Here is a 25347-nt window from a genome sequence, read left to right as displayed (position 1 = left end):
GTCTGCAGAGGGATGTCACATGCGTGACATCCCTCATCAGACTCGGGCCGGCCAGCCAACCGAAGATGGGGAGGAGGAGGGCGGGGCAAGTGAAGCCTTCCGGCATTTAGCGCTGCTTGCCCAAAGCAGGGCTAAATGCCTGAAGAAACCACCTGCCCGGCGCCCGGAACTGCATGTCCCGGGCGTCGGGCAATACAAATCACACATCCCTGATGCGGACCACAAACTTTCGTTCCGCGGGCCGAAAATGGCCTGCGGTCCGGGAGTTTGAGACCCCTGACCTATAACATATAAAAATATTTTATCTGGTAAAAAAAAAAAAAAAACCTGAGGTTTAGAAATGAATCTATATTAGTTTACAAGTGTTTTTTGTAGTTATATACATCTTCAAGTTATCCAGCTGTTTTTATATGACAGAAATATAGCAACTCTATACTCCTGATGAGACATGTCATTTATAGTAGAGGCTTCTTTTAAACTGTCTTGAAGTTGAATTTGTTCTTACAAATTCATTACCTCTGCATATTACTATAGAAAAGTAAAGTAGTTCATAGTTCCAAATGAATATACAGCTACACATGTAGTACATTGACTTCAATATTATTGGTGTAAAACAGTAGAAGTAAATCATAATAAACATAGTAATGAGACCCAGTTTGATACACAATGTGCAATAGACTGTGCACAGGAAGATTTGCAGCTGCAAAACTTTGACATATATGCTGTGTCAGATTTGTAATGTTCCAGAAAGCGAGGGGTACAGCACACAGGAAAGAAATAATGACCGCTTATCCCAGGAACTTGCTCAACAGAAAAGACCATGGCCACCGTAAAAATACTGATGGTTTATTTAGATGTGCACAGCCACAAATTCTGATTTTTTTCCTTCTAATTATAATCCATCTATTTTATATTTTATGTATTTTTTGTATAGGAATATTCTACTAGGTGCTCAATAACTGACAGCTATGCATAGCATGACTTTCTTTTTTAAATCAGCGCCATTCTTGACTAGAAGCTGTATAAGGTATTGTATTAAGGTGAGTAGGACTGAGCTGCAATACCAGACGCAACTAATGGACAAGAGAGACGTGAATTGTGGAGGTAACCGACAACCCCTTTTAAATGCAGGAGTGTGAAAATTGAAAAAAAAAAAAAAAGGAAAAAAGGAAAAAAGAAAAAAAAATACTTGTTCCTCGTGACAATCCACTTGTCCTGTTACACTAAATAATTTCAACCAAACCAGTATATAAATAAGGTCATTATTAAGAAGAAAATTATAGGCAGACATAAAAACACTTTAACCCCTTAATGACAAGTAAATTTTAATTTTTTCCTCCTCGCCCTATAATAGCTATAGCTCATTTTTCCCATCTACAGACTGATATAAGGGCTTGTTTTTTGCGGGACCAGCTGTACTTTGTAACATTTTTCCCACAACATATCCTCCGAAACAAAACAAAAAAAATAAAAAATTGTGAGGTGAAATTGAAATAAAAAAAAAGATAATTTTGTGAATTTGGTGGTTTTATTTTTTTACGCCATTTACCCAGTGGTCAAACTAACATGTTATTTTGATACTTTAAGTCAACCCTGATTACAGCCATACAAACTTTTCATAGTTTCTGTCATGTTTTACTAATTTAAATGTTTTTTAAATCTTTTTAGAATTTTTTTTAATTGTCATTTTCTGAATTCTGTAACTTTATTTTTTTGTATACCAGGCTGTATGATGGCTTATTTTTTGCGCTGTAATTTGTTGTTTGTACCGGTACCATTTTGGTATTGATCTGACTAAATTCTTGGGTTTGGTATTTTTTTTATTTTGTAATAGTTCAGACAATTACACACGCAGTGATACCAAGTATGTTTATTTTTATTATGTTGACATGTTTTTTTATATAGGAAAAAGGGGTGATTTGAACATTTAATATGGAAGGGGTTAATGTGTCTTTTAAACTTTCATTAAACTTATTTTTGACACTTTATTAGACCCTTAGGGGACTTTTATGAGGAATCATTGGATTCATCATACAGATCAAAGCAGTTCTGTTAAACTCCATTGATCTGTGTGCTCTGCATTCCATTGATAAAGCCTGGTCCAGCTTTGACAGCGGCAAACTAAACGGTTAATAGCCGGCCTTGGCAATCATCGCATGCCGGCTATTAGAGGTGGCTCCCAGCTACTGAAATCAGCTGGGGGTCGCCAGGTATGGAGCGGGCTTGAGTCACGAGCTTGCTCCATACACCCTGAGCGCCGCCATACTTGTCGGGAGCTGTAAGGTTTAACTTGAAGCAGGGCTAAAGACAACATCTGTTAGGAGCCTCAGTTTTAGATTGCTTAAAAAAAAGTCAGAAAAAACAGCAAGCAAACAGCACAATTTTTTTCAGGTAAAATCACAGACACAATGAGGGAAACCCTACAAGCTCCATTATAGTGAATAGGGTACATCAGGTACTGTTGGTGCCATCATTTCCCTGACACTGCCATTATTTATGCTTTTCTGTTCCTACAATGGAACAGAAAAAGTAAACATTAGCACAGATGTGTACCTAGCGTTCTTAAGCGTACCTAGCGTACGCCCTGCATCCCGAGTCCTTAAAGATGCAGGGCTTATGGGTACGCCCGTGGGAATTTTGGTCCCTATCGCTAGCCGGTCGGGGACCGGACTGGGATGCCTGCTGAAATCATTCAGCAGGCATCCCAGCACATTGGCGATCGCCGGAAATCTGCGGCGATTCCGGGTCATACGGGTCTACAGTGACCCGGAAAATAAGGGATAGGAGTGCCACCTCTACTATCGGTTGGTCACAAGCGACCGACCAATAGCAGATCGGGGGCAGTGGGGGTGAAAGTTCGGTTTCCCCGCTCTGCCCACACATGGTAGTCGGGGAAGAGCGGGAGAACTGTGATGTGAGGTCCCTTACCTGGCGGTGGCGATCCTTTATTTGGAACACAATAGCAACGCGTTTCTTGCCCGTAAAGGGCACTTCATCAGGCAATGTGCACACAAAAATGGCAGGGGACTCTGTTTAAATAGATAAGCCTTACGTATGTTCTAAAGGTTAAGTTCATCATGCTATTCAGGTTCAACTACTAAGCCCCGAACAGCTGTAGTAAAAGTTATACTGATAATAACACAAACTCCATAAGAATTCCATAAAAATTTATATCCACAGTTCGTTCATACATGGATGAAGATGTTCACATGATCTCATTTATAAAAATATGTAAACTGACACAGTAAACTCCTCGTAGTCTGTGAAGCTCATGTGCATATGCGGCCGAAAGATGCGCTAGTAGGCGCTTTGATTGTAGTGAAGTTTATGAATGGGAGCGCTATGCAAGCCGTAGCGTGGCTAATGATGGGCGGAGTCAGCAGGTATGTAGCGTGAATCCAGATCAGTACAGTGGGTGTGAGTAGAACAAAGAGGAAATCTTCATAAAAAATCGGTAAGTCCAGAGATTGTTTATAATGTTAATAGCAGAGAATTGGTGAATAGATATGAGATAACAAAAAAGTGTACAAAGTAGCGTATTGTTACTTATACTGAAGATCGTGCGCTGCTGTGAAGTGCTATGTAGCAGTGACGATGCTGGTGTGGGATAAGAAATTGCATAAATAATCAGTATGTCTAAGGGTGTATGCACACTACGTTTCTTAAGATACGAGACTGTATACGGCTGGGGAGAGGGGGGCGAAGAGTCGGGGGCGGGGCAACCGCACGCTGCCGTATGCGGCACCGTATATATTGTATTTCAATGAGCAACCGGAGTGAAACGCTGCCTCTGGTTGGCTCCGTTTTGCCCCGTATACGGTTTCCCGACCGGACCTAAAAACGCTGTTGACTACGTTTTTAGGTCCGGTCGGGAAACCGTAAACGGGCCAAAATGGAGCCGACCGGAGGAAGAGTTTCACTCCGGTCGCTCTTTGAAATACATTAGATACAGGACCGCCTATGGCAGCGTGCAGTTGCCCCGCCCCTGACTCTCCGCCCCCCTCTCCCCAGCCGTATATGGTCCCGTATCTTAAGAAACGTAGTGTGCATGCACCCTAAGGATGGAATTATGACAAGAGATGGCTGAATAAGATACATAGTAACCAAAGGGAGACAGATCCAGTGCTGGTATTTTGCTATTAGTTGTGCTAATGATAATGCATTCCAGCAAAGTGCTATATAGCAGTACCGGGGCTAGTGTGGGGCAGAACTTAGACCATCCCCGGTTTTATAAGTACCTGTTCCCGGGGTCCGCGCTACTTCTGGCTCCTGCGGCGTCCTGTGCTATTGATGTGCGCTGCGCAATGACGTGTGACGTCCTCAACACGACGTTGCCGTCAGTGCGCACAGTGACATCTCAGGACACCGCCGGAGCCAGAAGCAGCGCGGACCCCAGGAACATGTCATTATAAATCCGGGGATGGCGGAGGCAATGGGGCAGCGGCGGTGGTGGTTGGACTAGGGAGGACCCCAGGACAGGCAGGGGGAGAGAAGCGGGTGGGGCTGGCGGTCTCTGGCCCCACAAAAGCTGCTGCAGTTAATTGATTTAAAGTGCCCGCTTTCAATCATTGATCTGCAGTGGCTTCTGAGGGGCCGTGGAGGGGGTTAATAGCCAATAACTGTTACCGCAATATCGGTATAAGTTATCAGCTATCGGCCTCAAAGTTCACAGATTATCGGTATCGGCCCTAAAAAAATAATCCATATCGGTCGATCCCTAATAAAAGGCAATAAAATATCAATGGTACCTACAGAAGGAGGGTAGGGCATAGGATACAACAAATAACTATATAAATACATAATAAATAGCCATAACAGTAATTGGTATAAAAGTAGATAAAAATACAAATTAGTAAAAATGCCATTTTAGACCTGAGATATACCTGTAAAGTCATAAGATTAATAACATCCATATAATGTTCAGGGTATAATGGGCCAAAAAAGGGGGTTAAAAACTAGGGCAACTAGTAGTTAATAAATAATAAATACATTTATACACATCTCTATCTCTAATTTCCACCAAAGGGGAAGGACAGAGGGAATAAATATGATAGCATCATGTAAAGGGAAAGCATAAAAATAAAATAGAAAAGGGGTGATGAGGAAAAATAAGAGGCCAATAAGATCAGACTAAAATGGTCTCAGAAATTTCATTCAGACCCCTTGATTGTAATGTACCACATTTATAAATCCAAAAAAACTCCAATCTTTTCAATAATTCAAATCGGTTGGACTTGTGCTTAGGGATGTGGTCGATGGGGGTGACAGTGAAAGATTTTTTGGTACCGTGAAGTGTAGTGTTATAGGAGGAGATTCATCAAAACCTGTCCAGAGGAAAAGTTGCCGAGTTGCCCATAGCAACCAATCAGATCACTTCTTTAATTTTTCAGAGGCCTTTTCAAAAATTAAAGAAGCAATCTGATTGGTTGCTATGGGCAACTCAACAACTTTTCCTCTGGACAGGTCTTGATAAATCTCCCCAAAAGTGTCTTGACAGGCTGTGTAGCATAAAGACTGTCTTGACATTGAATCAATGTTTATTTATTCTGTTCCTTAATTTCATGGTGGTACGTCCCACATATTGAATCCCACATTGGCATTGGATTAGATAAATGACAGTCTGATTCACAAGACAAATGATAATTGATAAGAAAAACTTCACTGGTGACATTAGAGGTAAAATTGTATTGTTGATGTGTAATATCATGGCAACATAGGCCCCTATTTTTTCGACATCTGTAACTTCCAAATGTAGTTAGTTTTTTGGGTTGGTGTTGTTTTATCTGGCTGGGTGCCAGAATATTTTTCAGCGTGGGAGCTCTTTGAAACGTGATGCCAGGTGTGTTTGTTAGGGATCCCTTCAAAAATTGATCTTCTTCTAGAATGTACCAATATTTTTTTTTAAATATTTCTGATCTCTGGTACTGATCTGCTGAAAGTGGTGATAAAATTGAGATCCCATTTTCGCTTCTTAACATTAGCTCTTACTTCCCAGCATGTCCTTCGGGGATCAGTACATGCTGGAAGTTGTAGTTTTGCAACAGCTGGAGGCACACTGGTTGGAAAAGACAGTTAGGTAACAGAACCTAACTCAAGGTTTTCCAACCAGTGTGCCTCCAGCTGTTGCAAAAGCAACTGCCAGCATGCACGGTCTGTCAATGCATGCTGGGAGTTGAAGTTTTGCAACAGCTACACCCCTCACAGAACGTAACAAGGGGTATAGTGAGCCTTAACATGACATGCCCCCCCCCCCCCCCCAAAAAAAACATTTCAGCAAAATTTGCTTTCCTTCTGAGCCCTCTAGTGCACCCACCGAGCACTTTACATATGAGGTACTTCCTTACTCGAAAGAAATTGGGTTACAAATTTGGGGGGGGGGGGGGATTTCTCTCCTTTTACCCCTTTTTTGAATTTTCTCCTTCACTTTGCTGCTTTTGCTGTGAAACACCTAAAGGGTTAAACTTTCTGAATGTCATTTTGAATACTTTGAGGGTGCAATTTTTATAATGGGGTATTTCTTACATGAAAGACCCTCAAATCCACTTCAAGCTGAACTGGTCCCTGAAAAATTCAGATTTAGAAATTTTCGTGAAGAATTTGAAAATTGCTGCTGAACTTTGAAGCCTTCTAAGGTCTTCAAAAAGTAAACTTTATGATGTCAACTTTATGATGCAAACAAGTTAGTCATATTGTATTTGTGGATCTATATATAATTTATTTGGAATATCCATTTTCCTTACAAGCAGAGAGCTTCAAAGGAAGAAAAATGCAAAATGTTACAAATTTTCATGACATTTTGGGATTTTTCAAAGGATGCAAGTAACGACGAAAAATTACCACTATGTTAAAGTAGAATATGTCACTAACAAACATTCTTGGAATCAGAATGAAAGGTAAAAGAATCCCAGAGTTATTAATATATTAAGTGACAGTGGTCAAATGTGCAAAAAGGAGCTGCTAAAGGGGTTAAGTTAGCATGCTTCACAGTAATTTTAACCAAACTTCAATAGAAAAGTAAGAATAAAGGCGGAAAACAAATGTTTTCAAATCAACTTTTGTCAGACAGTTAAACAGATTTGTAAGTTACTTAATCCTTTCAGTACTTATCAGATGTCAGAGGAGGTTATCTGCTTCAGAGAAAGTTGTGATGTTTTTGCCAGTCTGACCACAGTGCTCTCTCCTGTCCAGAGTAGCAGCAAATCCCCATAGCACAACTCTACTGCTCTGGACAGTTCCTGAAACAGACAGAGGTGTCAGCAGAGAGCACTGTGGTCAGACTGGCAAAAACATCACAACTTTCTCTGGAGAATAAACAAGCGGATAAGTGCTGGAAGAGTAAAGAGTATTAAATAGAAGTAATTTTCAAATCTGTAGAACATTCTGGCACCAGTACCCCTTTAATGTCCATTATGGAGTTCTTTCTTAAAGTCTTAGTCCAGCATTTGTCAATTTATCACTTATCCACAGGACCGCTGCCCCCCCCCCTGCAATCTTTAGAACCGCGATAACCCCTTAAACCATGCAGACTTCATAGCTAGGTGGCGTACCTGAGTTACTGCAACGGTGGTGATGATGGTCAGTCTGACAACACTTGTCTCTTAATATTTTGTGTGTAGGTGATTTGGTTTCTTCTGTCTCCATGTCATGTCTGCTCTGTTAAAATAATAAAAGTGTTACATTTTTATGAGTTCTATTTTTATTTTTACCCACACAAAACAATATACAGCTCAAATACACACATGCAGTTTGAAGGTGCATGCAGGTAAACAAGGGTAAATGTGGTTAATACCTTGTTGCGTAAATAGTGTGTCTTCCGAAGTGTTATGGAATTTTTTTCCATGGTTTAATTTAAGGCAGAATTACTATACTTGCTGCAACAGACTGTAAGAGAAAAGTATATTTTATGCAGTCACCAGGAAACATGAGACTACTACTTCCAAGAGAAGCTCCACTGGGTTGACATACAAGGAAACACAGCAAGTAAATAGTTCACGATGAGCACATTTCTAAAAGTACTCCTTGTTGGCATTTGGCAGTAGGTACAGTGGTGTCCCCAACGTTACAATATTAACTGGTTCCAGGATGACCATTGTATGTTGAGATCATTACTCTATGGAAATAAGTAGATAACTCATACAGATAAAGCAAGTCCTTACATATAAAAGTAAGAAAGATCTGCTGGGAGCTGTAATCACTGTCTATGTAATGGACAGGAGCTTTTTAAGGGTCCTGTACACTACACGCAATGTCCTAAAAAAGTAACACGAGTACCACCTTGTACTGTAGGGAGCGCTACCAGACAGTCAGTCTTTGGACATATACTTCAGTAATACAGGTGTTTTACCAGTGAAATGCCCATTCTGATTGGTCAGTTCTTCCAGCTCATCTCTAATCATGACACACGATACTAGTGATCCTGAAAAAAAGCACTTGTGTTGTTGTCTGCTTAGGCTTCCTCTACATATGTGCGTTGATAGTTTTTTCGTCAAGCACCTGTGGGGTGTTTAGGCTCACTGTACCCCTTGTTACGTTCCTTAAGGGATGTAGTTTCCCAAATAGTGTGCCGTGTGTGTGTGTGGGGGGGGGGGGGGGGTTCTTGTGCTTGCTGCTCTGGCACCCTGGGGGCTTCCTAAATGCGACCCCCTGCCCATAAAAAAAAAAAAAAATCAGCAAAATTCTCTCACCAAAAGCCCAATGTTGCTCCTTCCCTTGAGCCTTGTAGTGCACTTACAGAGAACTCTTTGTCTATGTATGGGGTATTATCATACTGGGGATGGGGATTTTTCTCCTTTCATCCCTTTTAAAAAATGGAAAAAAAATGGGGCTACAAGAACATGTTAGTGTAAAAAATTGAGATTTAGATTTTTCTCCTCCACTTTGCTGCTAATCCTGCGAAAAACCAAAAAGGTTAAACTTTCTGAATGTCCATTTGACTACTTTAAGGGGTGCAGTTTCTATAAGGAGGTCATTTATGGGAAATTGCTCCTCAAATCCACTTCAACCTGAATTGGTCCTTGAAAAATTCAGATTTAGAATTTTTCATGCAATTTTGGAAAATTGCTGCTATACTTTGAACCCCCATAATGTTCTCATGGTGGAGTGCTCTGCTTCGCTGCCCCATCCTCCGGTTCGCATCATGACCGCTGCCCCCGTTCTGCCGTCCGCATTATGGCGTCTTATGGAGGAGCATGTGACATACACGTCACTCCACTGCGCCCAGCATAACGCTACGTTATGTGTATGTCACATGCTCCTCCATAAGACAGCATTATACGGACAGCAGAACGGGGCAGCGGCAGTGATGAGAACGGGGCTGCGGAACGGCGACACTGGACAGTGAGTAACTACAAAGGGGGGCACTGCTGGCTACAAAGGAAGGGCACTGCTGGCTACACAGGGGGGTACTGCTGGCTACAAAGGGGGGCCCTGCTGGCTACAAAGGGGGGCCCTGCTGGCTACAGGGGGGGGGGGGTCCTGCTGGCTACAGGGGGGGGGGGTCCTGCTGGCTACAAAGGGGGGCTGCTGTCTACAGGTGGGGGTCCTGTTGGCTACAAGGGGGAGTCCTGTTGTCTGTCTGCAACTATCTATACTACCTACAAGGGGATACTACCTACTATTAAAGGCAATCTTACAGCACAGTCACCTGCACTAACTTCAATTTATAGGTAGATAGGTCAGGTGACCCAGTTTCTACTGCTGCTCACCATGTGAACATCGCTCCGGAGACATTGGTTTCGCTGCCAATGCAAATTCCCTGTTCTGCCCAATGGAGAAGAGATACATCTTTGCTTACACTACAGCAGCCACCTCCATTGTACACAACAAGGAACCACATATCATACGGTAAGCAGCACCAGAAACCGCGTCACCCTGGTGTCAGATTCCCTTTTATATAAAAGTACTCGTACTTGGTATCGGCGAGTACTAGAATTAAAGTATCGGTACTCGTACTCCATCTTTAAAAAATGCTATCGGGACATCCCTACCACTAACATAAAGTAGAATATGTCACGTAAAATCAAACTCGGAATCAGAATGAAAAGTAAAAGCATCCCAGAGTTACTAATGCTTAAAGTGACACAGGTCAGATTTGCAAAAAATGCTCTGGTCCTTAACCTGTTAAGGACAAAGGGCATACAGGTACGCCCTTGCGTTCCAGTACTTAAGGACCAAGGGCGTAACTGTACACCCTGGATTCCCAAGCCACTCTGAAGGGAACGCAGGAGCAGTGAGAATAGTGAGTGTTGGCTACTATCAGTGGCCTCACACTCACTGCTCATGCATTTGCATATTCTCAAAAATAAAGATGTCCCCTTTAATGAGGCGCAGATCTGGACACAGAAGGTACCATTTTAAACAGTGTCACCTGCACCCAGGCTGGTTAGTGCAGGTAAAATTCCCGCGGAATTCCACGAGCGGAATTCCGTGGTGTGAACTTAACATTAGTGAATAGGTCTCCGTGAGACCCGTTCACACTGCGGAATTTCAGCGGGGAGATCTGGAAGGACTGAAAATGGTTTTCTTTTTCCTTTATTATCCATTTTTTATTTATGATATAAATTGTAATAGGTTTTTACATGAATAAAAAAATATATACACACACACACACGAACTGTATGTCTCTGTTTTCATTATCTACCTATGGCTATACTTATCCTCTGCGGATATATTCAGCTCACAGTGATCTGTCTAGTTTGGCACAAACCCAAACACATCACAGCCCAGGGAAAGACTAGGTTTACAGCCTCTGATTGCGAAGAATGATTATAGTGTAGGGGTACGTTCACACGCGCAGATTTTTTAGCGGGTTTTCCGCTGCGTATTTGAAAGTGGGCGGGCTCTTCTCGGCTGTCCGCAGCAGATTTTCCGCGACGGAATGTACACTGCTGAAAATCCGCCGCAAGCCCCATTGAAGTCAGTAGGGACTGTGGCGGATTTTCCACAGCCTAAATTCCGCCGTGGAAAATCTGCTGCGGACAGCCGAGAAGAGCCCGTCCGCTTTCAAATACGTAGTGGAAAACTTGCTAAAAAATCTGCGCGTGTGAACGTACCCTAGCTCTGGTTTTATCATCATTATTACACCAAACTGCATCAGCACATGGCTCTGTCACTCTTTAATACCTCAATTTTATTAAGCAATTGCATATCTCACAATTCAAGATCCTACGTGATTAATAAGACTGTGTATTTGCACGACAATGGTTAGCCCCTTTGCCACAGAAGACACCCCTCAAATAGATGTACAAGTTTACTGCCCCTGGGTCATGGTTGCTACTGGGACCCACCAGGTATGAAGCCTGCTTGGCTCCCGAGTGCCCTTCATATCGCAGGAGCAGGAAGTACATATACGCCTTGCATCCTTAAAGGGGTACTCCAGTGGAAATTTTTTTTTTAAATCAACTGGTGCCAGAAAGTTAAACAGATTTGTAAATTACTTCTATTAAAAAATCTCAATCCTTCCTGTACTTATTAGCTGCTGAATACTACAGAGGAAATTATTTTCTTTTTGGAGCACAGTGCTCTCTGCTGACATCACAAGTACAGTGCTCTCTGCTGACATCTCTGTCCATTTTAGGAACTGTCCAGAGCAGCATATGTTTAAAATGGACAGAGATGTCAGCAGAGAGCACTGTGCTCGTGATGTCAGCAGAGAATTCTGTGTTCCAAAAAGAAAAGAATTTCCTCTGTAGTATTCAGAAGCTAATAAGTACTGGAAGGATTAAGATTTTTTAATAGAAGTAATTTACAAATATGTTTAACTTTCTTGCCCCAGTTGATTAAAAGAAAAAAAAAAAAAGTTTTACACCGGAGTACCCCTTTAAGGGGGTCAAGACATTTCCAGCGTTCTATCCTTTGTGTGCCTCTGTTGCCGGTTCCATCAAAAGAAGTGCAGCATGTTGCAGTATTTTGTCCAGTAAAATGCCCGATATCATAATGAAAACCCTTATAAAGTCAATGTGGTCCATTAACCTCTTAAGGACCTAGGGCGTATGGATATGCCCTGGCTTTCTGGTACTTAAGGACCCAGGACGTATTCCATACGCCCCTGGGAATTTCTGTCCCCGGGGACCGGACCGGGGTGCCTGCTGATATAGATCAGCAGTCACCCCGCGCAAATGCCCAGGAGGGGTCATCATGCGATTTGCGCCGATTCAGGTCTATGGTGACCCGATGATCCGGAATAGAAGGGGGATCGCGGGTGTCCAAGACACCCACGATCCCCCTGAAGCGATAGGAGTAAGGTGGCAGGGGTGCCAACCCTCCTATCCCTGCTATTGATCATCAAGACGCGATGACCAATAGCAGATCGGGGGCGGGGGGCTTTACTTTCGGTTTCCCCGTCCTGCCCACTCACAATAGGCGGGGCAGAACGGGACAACGACACAGGACCGGCGCCGGAGTCCACACTCACATCGGCGACAGCAGCGGGCAACGAACGACGGCGAAAGCAGCGGGCGACGATCGACGGAAGAAGAGGACGGCGACGCAGCTCCGTGGATCCTACGGAAGCCGGTGAGTTGATTAGCAACATCTGGAGGGCTACAGTCTGAGACCACTATAGAGTGGTCTTTAAACTGTAGCCCTCCAGATGTTGCAAAACTACAGCTCCCGGCATGCCCAGAGAGCTGTTTAGGCATGCTGGGATTTGTAGATTTGCAACAGCTGGAGAGCTACAGTTTGAGACCACTGCACAATGATCTCTATACTGTCGCTATCCAGATCTTGCAAAACTACAACAGTTTGCTGTCTGAGCATGCTGGGATTTGTAATTTTGCAACATCTGGAGGTCCACAGTTTGGAGATCACTGTGCAGTGGTCTCTATAAACTATAGCTCTCCAGCTGTTGCAAAACTGCAAATACCAGCATGCTCAAACAGCAAACAGCTGTCTCGGCATGCTGGGAGTTGTAGTTGTGTACCTCCAGCTGTTGCATAACTACATCTCCCAGCATGCCCTTCAGCGATCAGTACATGCTGGGAGTTGTAGTTTTGCAAAAGCTGGAGGCACACTGGTTGGAAAATACTGAGTTAGGTAACTGAAAGTTTTCCAACCAGTGTGTCTCCAGCTGTTGCAAAAGTACAACTGCCAGCATGCACGGTCTGTCAGTACATGCTGGGAGTTGTAGTTTTGAAACAGCTGGAGGTTTGCCTCCCCTCATGTGAATGTACAGGGTTTACAGTTTTCTGCTTCAAGTTTGGGCTGCGGCAAATTTTTCGCCGCAGCACAAAAACCTAGCGGTAAACTCACTGTAAATGCCCGCCAGTGTGAATGTATCCTAAAAACACTACACTACACTAAATAAATAAAGAGTAAAGCACTACATATACACCCCCTTACACTGCCCCCCCCCCCAATAAAAATGAAAAACGTATCGTACGGCAGTGTTTCCAAAACGGAGCCTCCAGCTGTTGCAAATCACCAACTCCCAGCATTTCCGGACAGCCACTGACTGTCCAGGCATGCTGGGAGTTTAGCAACAGCTGGAGGTACCCTGTTTGGGAATCACTGGCGTAGAATACCCCTATGTCCACCCCTATGCAATCCCCATGAAGTCCTCAAATGCACATGGCGCGCTCTCTCACTTCGGAGCCCTGTCGTATTTCAAGGAAACAGTTTAGGGCCACATATGGGGTATTTCCGAACTCGGGAGAAATTGCACTATAAATTTGGGGGGCTTTTTTTCCTTTTACCCCTTATGAAAAGGAAAAGTTGGGGTCTACACCAGCCTGTTAGTGTAAAAATGTTTTTATTTTTTAAACTAACATGCTGGTTTTGCCCCATACTTTTAATTTTACAAGCGGTAAAAGCAAAAAAAGACCCCCAAAAATTGTAACGCAATTTCTCCTGAGTACGGAAATACCCCAAATGTGGGCGTAAAATTTTCTGCGACAAGGCTCAGGAGTGAGAGCGCACTATGTACATTTGAGGCCTAAATTGGTGATTTGCACAGGGGTGGCTGATTTTACAGTGGTTCTGCCAGAAACACAAAAAAATAAATACCCACATGTGACCCCATTTTGGAAACTACACCTCTCACGGAACGTAACAAGGGGTATAGTGAGCATTTACGCCCCACAGGTGTTTGACAAATAGTTGGATGGGAAAATGAGAAAAAAAAATGTTTAGCTAAAATGCTGGTGTTACCCCAAATTTTTCATTTTCACAAGGGAAAATCGGAAAAAAAGCCCCCCAAAATTTGCAACCCCATTTCTTCTGAGTAAGAACATACCCCATATGTGGATGTAAAGGGCTCTGCTGGCGCACTACAATGCTCAGAAGAGAAGGAGCGCCATTGGGATTTTGAAGAGAAAATTTGTCTGGAATTGAAGGCCACGTGTGTTTACAAAGCCCCCATAGTGCCAGAACAATGGACCCCCCCCACATGTGACCCCATTTTGCAAACTACACCCCTCACGTAATGTAATAAGGGGTACAGTGAGCATTTACGCCCCACAGGTGTCTGACAGATTTTTGGAACAGTGATGCGTGAAAATGAAAAATAAAATTTTTCATTTGCACAGCCCACTGTTCCGAAGATCTGTCAAACGTCAGTGGGGTGTAAATACTCACTGCACCCCTTATTACATTCTGTGAGGGGTGTAGTCTCCTAAATGGGGTTCACATGTGGCGGGGGTCGACTGTTCTGGCACCACGGGGGGGCTTTGTAAACGTACATGGACCCCGACTTCCATTCCAAACAAATTCTCTTTCAAAAAGCTCAATGGCGCTCCTCCTCTTCTGAGCATTGTAGTGCGCCAGCAGAGCCCTTGACGTCCACACATGGGGTATTTCCAAGAAATTGGGTCACAAATTTTGGTCGTCATTTTCTCCTATTACCGCTTGTAAAAATTTAAAATTTGGGGAAAACACAGCATTTTAGCGAAAAATATTTTTTTTTCATTTACACATTCAACTTTCACAAAAGTCGTGAAATACCTGTGAGGTGTTAAGGCTCACTGTACCCCTTGTTACGTTCCTTGAGGGGTGTAGTTTCCAAAATAGTATGCCATGTGGTTTTTTTTTGCTGTTCTGGCACCCTAGTTGCTTCCTAAATGCGACATGCTCCCCAAACACCATTTCAGCAAAATTTGCTTTCCAAAAGCTAAATGTGACTCCTTCTCTTCTGAGCATTGTAGTTCGCTTGCAGAGCATTTTACGTCCTAACATGGGGTATTTATATACTCAGAAGAGATGGGGTTACAAATTTTGGGGGGCATTTCCTCCCATTACCCTTTGTAAAAAGGATAAATTTGGGGAAAAAACTGCACTTTAGTGAAATTATTTTTTTTTTTTTCATTTACACATCCGACTAACGAAAAGTCGTCAAACACCTGTGGGGTCTTAAGGCTCACTGGACCCCTTGTTACATACCTTGAGGGGTGCAGTTTCCAAATTGGTATGCTATGTGGGGGTTTTCTGCTGTTCTGGCACAATAGGGGCTTCCTAAATGTGACATGCCCCCCAAAAACCATTTCAGCAAAATTCACTCTCCAAAATCCCATTGTCGCTCCTTCCCTTCTGAGCCCTCTACTGCGCCCGCCGAACACTTGACATCCACATATGAGGTATTTCCTTACTCGAGAGAAATTGGGTTACAAATTTTGGGGGGATTTTTCATCTATTACCCCTTGTAAAAATTCAAAAACTGGGTCTACAAGAACATGCGAGTGTAAAAATGAAGATTTTGAATTTTCTCCTTCAATTTGCTGCTATTCCTGTGAAACACCTAAAGGGTTAAACTTTCTGAATGTCATTTTGAATACTTTGAGGGGTGCAGTTTTTATAATGAGGTCATTTGTGGGGTATTTTTAATAAGAAAGCCCTTCAAAGCCACTTCAAAACTGAAGTGGTCCCTGAAAAATTCTGATTTTGAAAATTTTGTGAAAAATTGGAAAATTGCTGCTGAACTTTGAAGCCCTCTGGTGTCTTCCAAAAGTAAAAACATGTCAACTTTATGATGCAAGCATAAAGTAGACATATTGTATATGTGAATCAATATAAAATTTATTTGGAATATCAATTTTCCTTATAAGCAGAGAGCTTCAAAGTTAAAAGAAATGCTAAATTTTCTATTTTTTCATCAAATTTTTGAATTTTTCACCAAGAAATGATTCAAGTATCGACAAAATGTTACCACTAACATAAACTACAATATGTCACGAAAAAACTATCTCGGAATCAGAATGAAAGGTAAAAGCATCCCAGAGTTAATAATGCTTAAAGTGACAGTGGTCAGATGTTCAAAAAATGGCCGGGTTCTTAAGATATATTTGGGCTGGGTCCTTAAGGGGTTAAGCACCATTTATGTCAGCATGTAACAAATCCACCAGTGCAATTTTTTTTAGTGTTTAGCTTCACTGTTAGAACAGAGAATTGCAAAATACAATGCAGCAGTGAGAAAAATAGGTGTCATTCAGCTATGTTTTGTTTTCCAGAAAAATGTATCTGTCCCAAATGGTGCAGGGCCCGACTAGAGGGGGCATCCTACTAGATTTAATATTAACCAACAGACCTGATAGAGTAACTGATGTGCAAGTAGAACACCTAAGGAATAGTGATGATAATATAATACATTATAACTTGTTCTTCAATAAGGGAACCTCTCGAGGGACCACAAAAACAATGAACTTTAGGAAGGCAAAGTTTGATCAACTCAGAGAAGCCCTTAACAATATAAAATGGGATATTGTCCTCAAAAATATGAATACTGACACTAAATGGGAGACTTTTAGGAATATCTTACATTTTTACTGTAAGATGTATATACCCTATGGGAATAAAAGGGTCAGAAATAAAAGAAAACCAATATGGATGAATCAAAATGTTAAGGGGGCAATAAATGACAAAAATAAAGCATTTAAACTACTAGAACAGGACGGCAGTGAAGAAGCATTAAAAAGCTAGAGAAAAAGTTAAAATATGTAAAATACAGATAAAATCTGCAAAAATAGAGACAGAAAGACTAATTGCCAAATAGAGTAAAACTAACCCCAAAATGTTCTTTAACTATATAGATAGAAAAGGTCAAAAATGAAAGTGTAGGCCCTTTAAAAAATGATGAGGAAGAAATTATAAAAGGGGATCAGGAAAAAGCAAATATATTAAACAGATTCTTCTCCAAATTCACTGAGGAAAATGAAATGCCAGGTGAAATACAGCGAGATAAGGTAAACTCCCCAGTACAGGTCACCTGTCTAACCCAGGAAGAAGTACAGTGCCGCCTACAAAAAATCAAAATAGACAAATCACCAGGTCCAGATGGCATTCACCCCCGTGTTCTAAAGGAATTAAGTAATATAATAGACAGACCTCTATTTTTAATATTCAGGGAATCTATAGTAACAGGGACTGTTCCCCAGGACTGGCGCATGCCAAATGTGGTGCCAATATTTAAAAAGGGGACAAAAGGTGACCCCGGGAATTATAGACCTGTTAGTTTAACCTCCGTTGTATGTAAATTGTTTGAGGGTTTCTAAGAGATGCTATTTTGGAGTATCTTGATAAAAATAAATGTATGACCACATATCAGCATGGCTTTATGAGGGATCGGTCCTGTCAAACTTAACCTGATCAGCTTTTATGAGGAGGTGAGCTCCAGACTGGACCAGGGAGAATCGCTGGATGTCGAATATCTGGATTTTTCCAAAGCATTTAATACGGTGCCACATAAAAGATTGGTGCATAAAATGAGAAGGATGGGGCTGGGGGAGAAAGTGGGTAAGTAACTGGCTCAGTGATAGGAAACAGAGGGTGGTTATTAATGGTGCTTATTCTGATTGGGTGACTGTTACTAGTGGGGTACCACAGGGGTCAGTCTTGGGTCCTGTTCTATTTAATATATTTATTAATGACCTTGTAGAGGGGTTGAATAGTGAAGTAGAAATCTTTGCAGATGATACTAAACTCTGTAAAGCGGTAAACACTATAGAGGACAGTGCACTGTTACAAATGGATCTGGATAGGTTGGAGGTTTGGGCTGGAAAGTGGCAGATGAGGTTCAACACTGATAAATATAAGGTAATGCACATGGGGAAGAAAAATCTGGGACGGGATTATGTATTAAATGGGTGCACACTTGGGATGACTGATGTGGAAAAGGACTTAGGGGTCTTAGTTAATAGTAAACTTAGCTGTAGTGACCAGTGTCAGGCAGCTACTGCAAAGGCAAATAAAATCATGGGGTTCATCAATAGGGGCATAGATGCCCACGACAAGGAAATAATTCTACCGCTATACAAATCACTAGTCAGACCACACATAGAATACTGTGTACAGTAATGGGCACCAGTGTACAAGAAAGATATAGTGGAGCTGGAGAGGGTTCAAAGACGGGCAACCAGAGTAATACGGGGAATGGGAGGATTACAGTACCCAGAAAGATCAGAATTAGGGTTATTTAGTTTAGAAAAAAGAAGGCTTAGGGGAGACCTAATAACTATGTATAAATATATCAGGGTACAGTACAGAGATCTCTTCCATGATCTATTTATACCCAGGACTGCATCTATAACAAGGGGGCATCCTCTATGTCTAGAGGAAAGAAGGTTTCTACACCAACACAGCACAGTGAGACTGTGGAATTCTCTCCCGGAGGAGGTGGTCATGGTGAACTCTGTAAAAGAATTCAAAAGGGGTCTGGATGCATTTTTGGAGAATAATAACATTGATGGTTATGTATAATAGATATTTAGGGACAGAACGTTGATCCAGGGATTCATTCTGATGTCATATTTGGAGTCGGGAAGGAATTTTTACATCTAGTATGAGGGTTTTTTGCCTTCCCCTGAATCAACTCAGTAGAAACTCATTAGGGATATAGGTTGAACTAGATGGACTCTGGTCTTTTTTCAGCCTTATGAACTATGTTACTATGTTAAAATAAAATAAAAATGGAATATGTTCTTTCAAAATGAGATAGCATTCAAACTATATATTATTTTGACCCTCATGAAAGACATTTAAGAATCTGTGCTTCAGTCTCACCTGAAGACAAGCAAATAAAATAAAAAAAAATGACAATACAATATAAAAAAGATCAATATTCATTTATGCTTTCAGGGGCACTGAAGGGAAAAGGTTTCAGTTTAGTTTGGTTGTGACTGGGCTCCATCTTGTTGGTATTCCAGGAGTTGATGTTTCTTTCCTCTCAGATCGGCCTTAGTTGACATTTATCTATCCGATTCTTATTAATGTATTCCCCCATCACAGCTAAGATTCTCCCCCATCACAGCTAATGTCCTCCCCATCACAGCCAATGTCCTCCCCCATCACAGCCAATGTCCTCCCCCATCACAGCCAATGTCCTCCCCCATCACAGCTAAGATTCTCCCCCATCACAGCTAAGATTCTCCCCCATCACAGCTAAGATTCTCCCCCATCACAGCCAATGTCCTCCCCCATCACAGCCAATGTCCTCCCCCATCACAGCCAATGTCCTCCCCCATCACAGCCAATGTCCTCCCCCATCACAGCCAATGTCCTCCCCCATCACAGCCAATGTCCTCCCCCATCACAGCCAATGTCCTCCCCCATCACAGCCAATGTCCTCCCCCATCACAGCCAATGTCCTCCCCCATCACAGCCAATGTCCTCCCCCATCACAGCCAATGTCCTCCCCCATCACAGCCAATGTCCTCCCCCATCACAGCCAATGTCCTCCCCCATCACAGCCAATGTCCTCCCCCATCACAGCCAATGTCCTCCCCCATCACAGCCAATGTCCTCCCCCATCACAGCTAATGTCCTCCCCCATCACAGCTAATGTCCTCCCCCATCACAGCTAATGTCCTCCCCCATCACAGCTAATGTCCTCCCCCATCACAGCTAATGTCCTCCCCCATCACAGCTAATGTCCTCCCCCATCACAGCTAATGTCCTCCCCCATCACAGCTAATGTCCTCCCCCATCACAGCTAATGTCCTCCCCCATCACAGCTAATGTCCTCCCCCATCACAGCTAATGTCCTCCCCCATCACAGCTAATGTCCTCCCCCATCACAGCTAATGTCCTCCCCCATCACAGCTAATGTCCTCCCCCATCACAGCTAATGTCCTCCCCCATCACAGCTAATGTCCTCCCCCATCACAGCTAATGTCCTCCCCCATCACAGCTAATGTCCTCCCCCATCACAGCTAATGTCCTCCCCCATCACAGCTAATGTCCTCCCCCATCACAGCTAATGTCCTCCTCCATCACAGCTAATGTCCTCCCCCATCACAGCTAATGTCCTCCCCCATCACAGCTAATGTCCTCCCCCATCACAGCTAATGTCCTCCCCCATCACAGCTAATGTCCTCCCCATCACAGCTAATGTCCTCCCCCATCACAGCTAATGTCCTCCCCCATCACAGCTAATGTCCTCCCCCATCACAGCTAATGTCCTCCCCCATCACAGCTAATGTCCTCCCCCATCACAGCTAATGTCCTCCCCCAGTTCTAGCGTCCGCAACATGTAGTCCTATGGAGGACCATGTGGCCATGTCACTCCACTCCTCCCCTGCGCCCAGCGTAACGTTACGGAGGAAGCAGAGTGACATGTGTGTCACATGCTCCTCCATAGGACTACATGATGCGGACGCTAGAACTATGCAGCGGAGTGGCAGCCCTGACAGAGGACAGCTACAGGTGAGCTATACAAAAAAAGTAAAATATTTTTTTCTTTTACATATTTGATACAACCGCATGGGTAACTGTCTGAACTATTAAAATATTAGTGAATCATTAACATTTTCTTTTAATAGTTCAGACAGTTACCCATGCGGCAGTATCAAATTTACGCTGGTTTCTGTACAGGATCATTAACCCCTTAACGACGCAGGACGTATATTTACGTATATTTATGATATGCATCATATCGCGTCGGTCCCGGCGCTCATCAACGGCCGGGACCAGCGGCTAATACCACACATCGCCGATCGCGGCGATGTGCGGTATTAACCCTTTAGAAGCGGCGGCCAAAGCTGACTGCCGCTTCTAAAGTGAAAGTGACCCGGCTGCTCAGTCGGGCTGTTCGGTACCGCCGCGCCGCTGTCCCGAACAGCTTGCAGGACACCGGGAGGGCCCTTACCTGCCTCCTCGGTGTCCGATCGGCGAATGACTGCTCCGTGCCTGAGATCCAGGCAGGAGCAGTCAAGCGCCGATAACACTGATCACAGGCGTGTTAATACACGCCTGTGATCTGTGTAAAAGATTAGTGTGTGCAGTGTTATAGGTCCCTATGGGACCTATAACACTGCAAAAAAAAAGTTTAAAAAAGTGATAATAAAGGTCATTTAACCCCTTCCCTAATAAAAGTTTGAATCCCCCCCCCTTTTCCCATAAAAAAAATAAAACAGTGTAAAAAAAAAAAAAACATTAACATATGTGGTATCGCCGCGTGCGTAAATGTCCGAACTATAAAAATATATCATTAATTAAACCGCACGGTCAATGGCGTACGCGCAAAAAAATTCCAAAGTCAAAAAAAGCGCATTTTTGGTCACTTTTTATACCATTAAAAAATGAATAAAAAGTGATCAAAAAGTCCAAACAAAACAAAAATCATACCGATAAAAACTTCAGATCACGGCGCAAAAAATGAGTCCTCATACCGCCCTCTACGTGGAAAAATAAAAAAGTTATAGGGGTCAGAAGATGACATTTTTAAACGTATAAATTTTCCTGCATGTAGTTATGATTTTTTTCCCAGAAGTGTGACAAAATCAAACCTATATAAGTAGGGTATCATTTTAACCGTATGGACCTACAGAATAATGATAAGGTGTCATTTTTACCGAAATATGCACTGCGTAGAAACGGAAGCCCCCAAAAGTTACAAAATGGCGTTTTTTTCTTCGATTTTGTCGCACAATGATTTTTTTCCCCGTTTCGCCGTGCATTTTTGGGTAAAATGACTAATGTCACTGCAAAGTAGAATTGGCGACGCAAAAAATAAGCCATAATATGGATTTTTAGGTGGAAAATTGAAAGGGTTATGATTTTTAAAAGGTAAGGAGGAAAAAACGAAAGTGCAAAAACTGAAAAACCCTGAGTCCTTAAGGGGTTAATAATACAGCAACCGGCGTGAAAGTAAAAAAAAAAAAATAATAATAAAATTGCTGCTGTTTGGTCACATCACGTCACAGCTAGAAACTTTTAATATGGCCATTGTACATAGTTTTTAAAGTAGAATCATCTGAACCCCTTTTGGCATTTTTTCTGATTAATTGATTAATTTATAAAATAATCGACAACTAATCGATTATTAAAATAATTGTTAGTTGCAGCCCTAATGTCCTCCCCCATCGCAGATAACGTTCTCCCCCATCGCAGATAACGTTCTCCCCCATCGCAGATAACGTTCTCCCCCATCGCAGATAACGTTCTCCCCCATCGCAGATAACGTTCTCCCCCATCGCAGATAACGTTCTCCCCCATCGCAGATAACGTTCTCCCCCATCACAGATAATGTTCTCCCCCATCACAGATAATGTTCTCCCCCATCACAGATAATGTTCTCCCCCATCACAGATAATGTTCTCCCCCATCACAGATAATGTTCTCCCCCATCACAGATAATGTTCGCCTGTTTTTTGAGGCTGGCAGACTAGTAAATAATTTTTTATTTTCCTTCTCTAAATTTATTGGTGAGACCAACATCCAACAACTAAATCATTTTCAGTTTGTAAAACTACTCCACTCTACATTTTTTTCAATTTATGCAAAAAGTTTCAATTTAACTTCTTGTTTTCATGTCTTCAATATTTCTGGAACTTTTACAACACTAGTAATGACCAATATGGAGTAAAGTGTGTATGGCTATTATAAATCCTTGTGCCCATAGAACCTTCAACGTACTCCTATCCAGTGTATGGTCCCCTCTAGTGTCAATGAAGGGCAACATTTGTATTAAAAGGTCCCATTTGAGCAAAATTCTGCTCGGAAATTCCGATACAGCAATCTCCTTTTTTTAATGGGATTTTAATGCACCATTCACACTACTGAATTTCCATGACGGACCTTCTACAGCAGAAATTCGGCTGCACGAATGAATATATTTATTCTTTCAGCGAAATCCACTCGGAAATGCACTGCTGTCTATGGAGACTGATTGTGATGCCCGATTCAGATGGCGCCCGCTACAAGTGGAATCTCTGGGCGCAGAGATTTCATAGTGTGAATGGTCCCTAAATGCAATGATGCTCCAGGGGCAGGATATCTATTTAAAACTTTGGAGAATTTCGTAGCCCAAGACTTGCTCAAATCTACAGTGATCAGGATACGAATTTGCCTGAACTCCCATGAAAGCCTATGGGACTTTTGGCAAAACCTCATCTCCATCACTGTAGTCTCAAGCTATAAAGTAGCAGGACATGAGTGAGCGGAGTTACACTTTAACATCCAGAGGCTGGAAAGGAAACTAGCACAGGCCTAAATGTGTATATAATGTATGGTGGACATGGTGGGTCCCAGGACAGGGATCATTGTCACAACTCCAAGTGGAGAGATCCTGACACCACTAGTGGAAAACAATAGTTAGAGAACTCCCTCTCTCCAGGCTGAGTGGCATTCCATAGAGGAGCCTACAAGAAGCGCACTGTGCACCTGTGCAGCCCTCTCCGGGCACCCATCCTCGGGGATCGCCCCCTTCAGGCGGCAGCACAATGGCATGTGGATGGATCATGCGCTCCAGCCCGAGCTCAGTGCGCACTCAGCACCGGACAAGCGCTCTGCGCTGCGGCTCTCCCGGGCTCTGTACGGCGCTGCAGTGATGTGTACCCCCGGTGGGCTCGGTACCGGGCAGAGGGTCGTGCACCAGGACTGTCTGGTGGTCAGCGGCCGCGCTCGGCTCCCTCCTCTCCTGTGCGTGACAAGTGGCACAGGATGCAGGGAACGCACTTGGTGCCATTACAGGAAGCCTAGGACTGGCGAGCAGTACCGGGGCCAACAGGTGCAGGCTGCCCGTCCTCCCGCTGTCCTTCCCGCACACCGAGGGGCCGCTTACCGGGGGTCTGCGCCAACCATGAAACCCACGGAAGGCCAGACAAGGAGAGCGCGCCGGGGCTCATCGGGCACAGCAGACTGCCGCACTGGGGAGGAAGAGGTGGGCTTCATAAGTGGGGGACAGTGGGATTACCTCAGACTCGGCAGATGGGCTCCGGAACATGGCTCACCCCAAAGCGCAACCGAGACAGCCACCGAACGACGCGCGCTCACCGTGCGCAACGCCCCGCCAGCCAGCCGAGTCTCCAGCCCAGGGCAGAGGAGGAGGAGACAGTGCGTCATCAAGCGGCGCCCGGCCGGGGGACATGGCTCCCATACACACACATACCCCTGGATGAGCCGCGTGTGAGGGCCACAGCATGCCGCCGGGAGCGGGCCCTCACCGGTCACTGCGCGCCAGTGCCCCCTCAGCTGCTGGCTGTGCCTCAGTCATGGAGGGGAACCCCTACAGCCAGGCACCTATGCCAGCCATATACATTGTCTGATAGTTGGCACTCCAACAATGGCATGTCTGTGGGTAGTCACTAGAGCAGCCCTTTGTTTCCCCCCAGTATACACCACTACCTGATAATGTAACCAGAGCAATAGTATAGAGAGGTGGCAGTACAGGCAGAAGAAGAGACCTATGAGGGAAATGGCTGCCAGCCTAAAGCGTTGTCTGGTGACTGCTGGGCATCTGCGCCAAATCTTTCTGCCTCACCCAATAAAAGCGCTGCTATTATTTGGATATGTAGCTAACTTGTATGCCCACTGATCAGATCTGCCTGTCATTGAGGAGAGGATTATAACTGGAGAGGTCCATCAGGACCACTATACCATATAGTGGTGTGCCAGTCTGTCCCCAGGACAGCGGCGACAAAATTTATCCACCGGGCACAGATCTCAAGTTGATTACCATTAAAGTGTTACGTCATGAAAAAACTTTTAATACGTCGCATAGCCCACTGTGATCGTGAGTTGTAAGCCAAGGAAACAGGCGGCATTGTGCTCCACTCCCTGGCCAGCTGGTAGATCTGACCTTTTCTCTGCATAGACATCTATGCAGAATAATAGACACATCTCTTGGCCAGAGAGCAGAGCACAATGCCATACACTTCCCCAACTAATAACTCATGATCACAGCGGGTCTCAGGAGTGAGATTATGTGCGATAAACAACTTTTAAAATGGCTGATTAATATGTTAAAGGTAGATTTTTTTTCATGACGTAACTCTTTAAAGGTGAACTCTGGTACAAACTTATCCCCTATGCACAGGACGGGGATAAGTGTCTGATCACGGGGGTCCAACTGCTGGGAGCCCTCGCAATCTCCTGGCCCGCCTCTCCCAATACAATTAACAATCAACGAAGTGTTCAATGCGCTAC

General features: G+C 43.5%; 1 protein-coding gene across 2 annotated transcripts in view; it reads right to left on the bottom strand.

Annotated features, from left to right (window-relative positions):
* ZNF800 (zinc finger protein 800) overlaps positions 1–24775 on the bottom strand; it is a 46605-nt gene extending 21830 nt beyond the window's left edge. The window contains exons 1-3 of one of the 2 annotated variants that reach the window (XM_056573764.1): positions 24116–24773; positions 7790–7881; positions 7548–7653 (exon numbers count right to left, since the gene is read on the bottom strand). In XM_056573764.1, the coding sequence (XP_056429739.1) occupies positions 7548–7653; positions 7790–7840 (157 nt within the window). In that variant the 5' untranslated portion in view covers positions 7841–7881; positions 24116–24773. Of the gene's footprint in view, positions 1–7547; positions 7654–7789; positions 7882–24115 lie in introns of both variants that reach the window. The other variant, XM_056573765.1, reaches the window with a different exon arrangement.
* Between the last annotated feature and the right edge of the window lie 572 nt (positions 24776–25347).

Source organism: Hyla sarda, chromosome 4, assembly GCF_029499605.1.
Source record: "Hyla sarda isolate aHylSar1 chromosome 4, aHylSar1.hap1, whole genome shotgun sequence".
Lineage (NCBI taxonomy): Eukaryota > Metazoa > Chordata > Amphibia > Anura > Hylidae > Hyla > Hyla sarda.
Note: the sequence above shows the minus strand (reverse complement) of the source record. Positions and strands in the feature narration are given on the sequence as shown.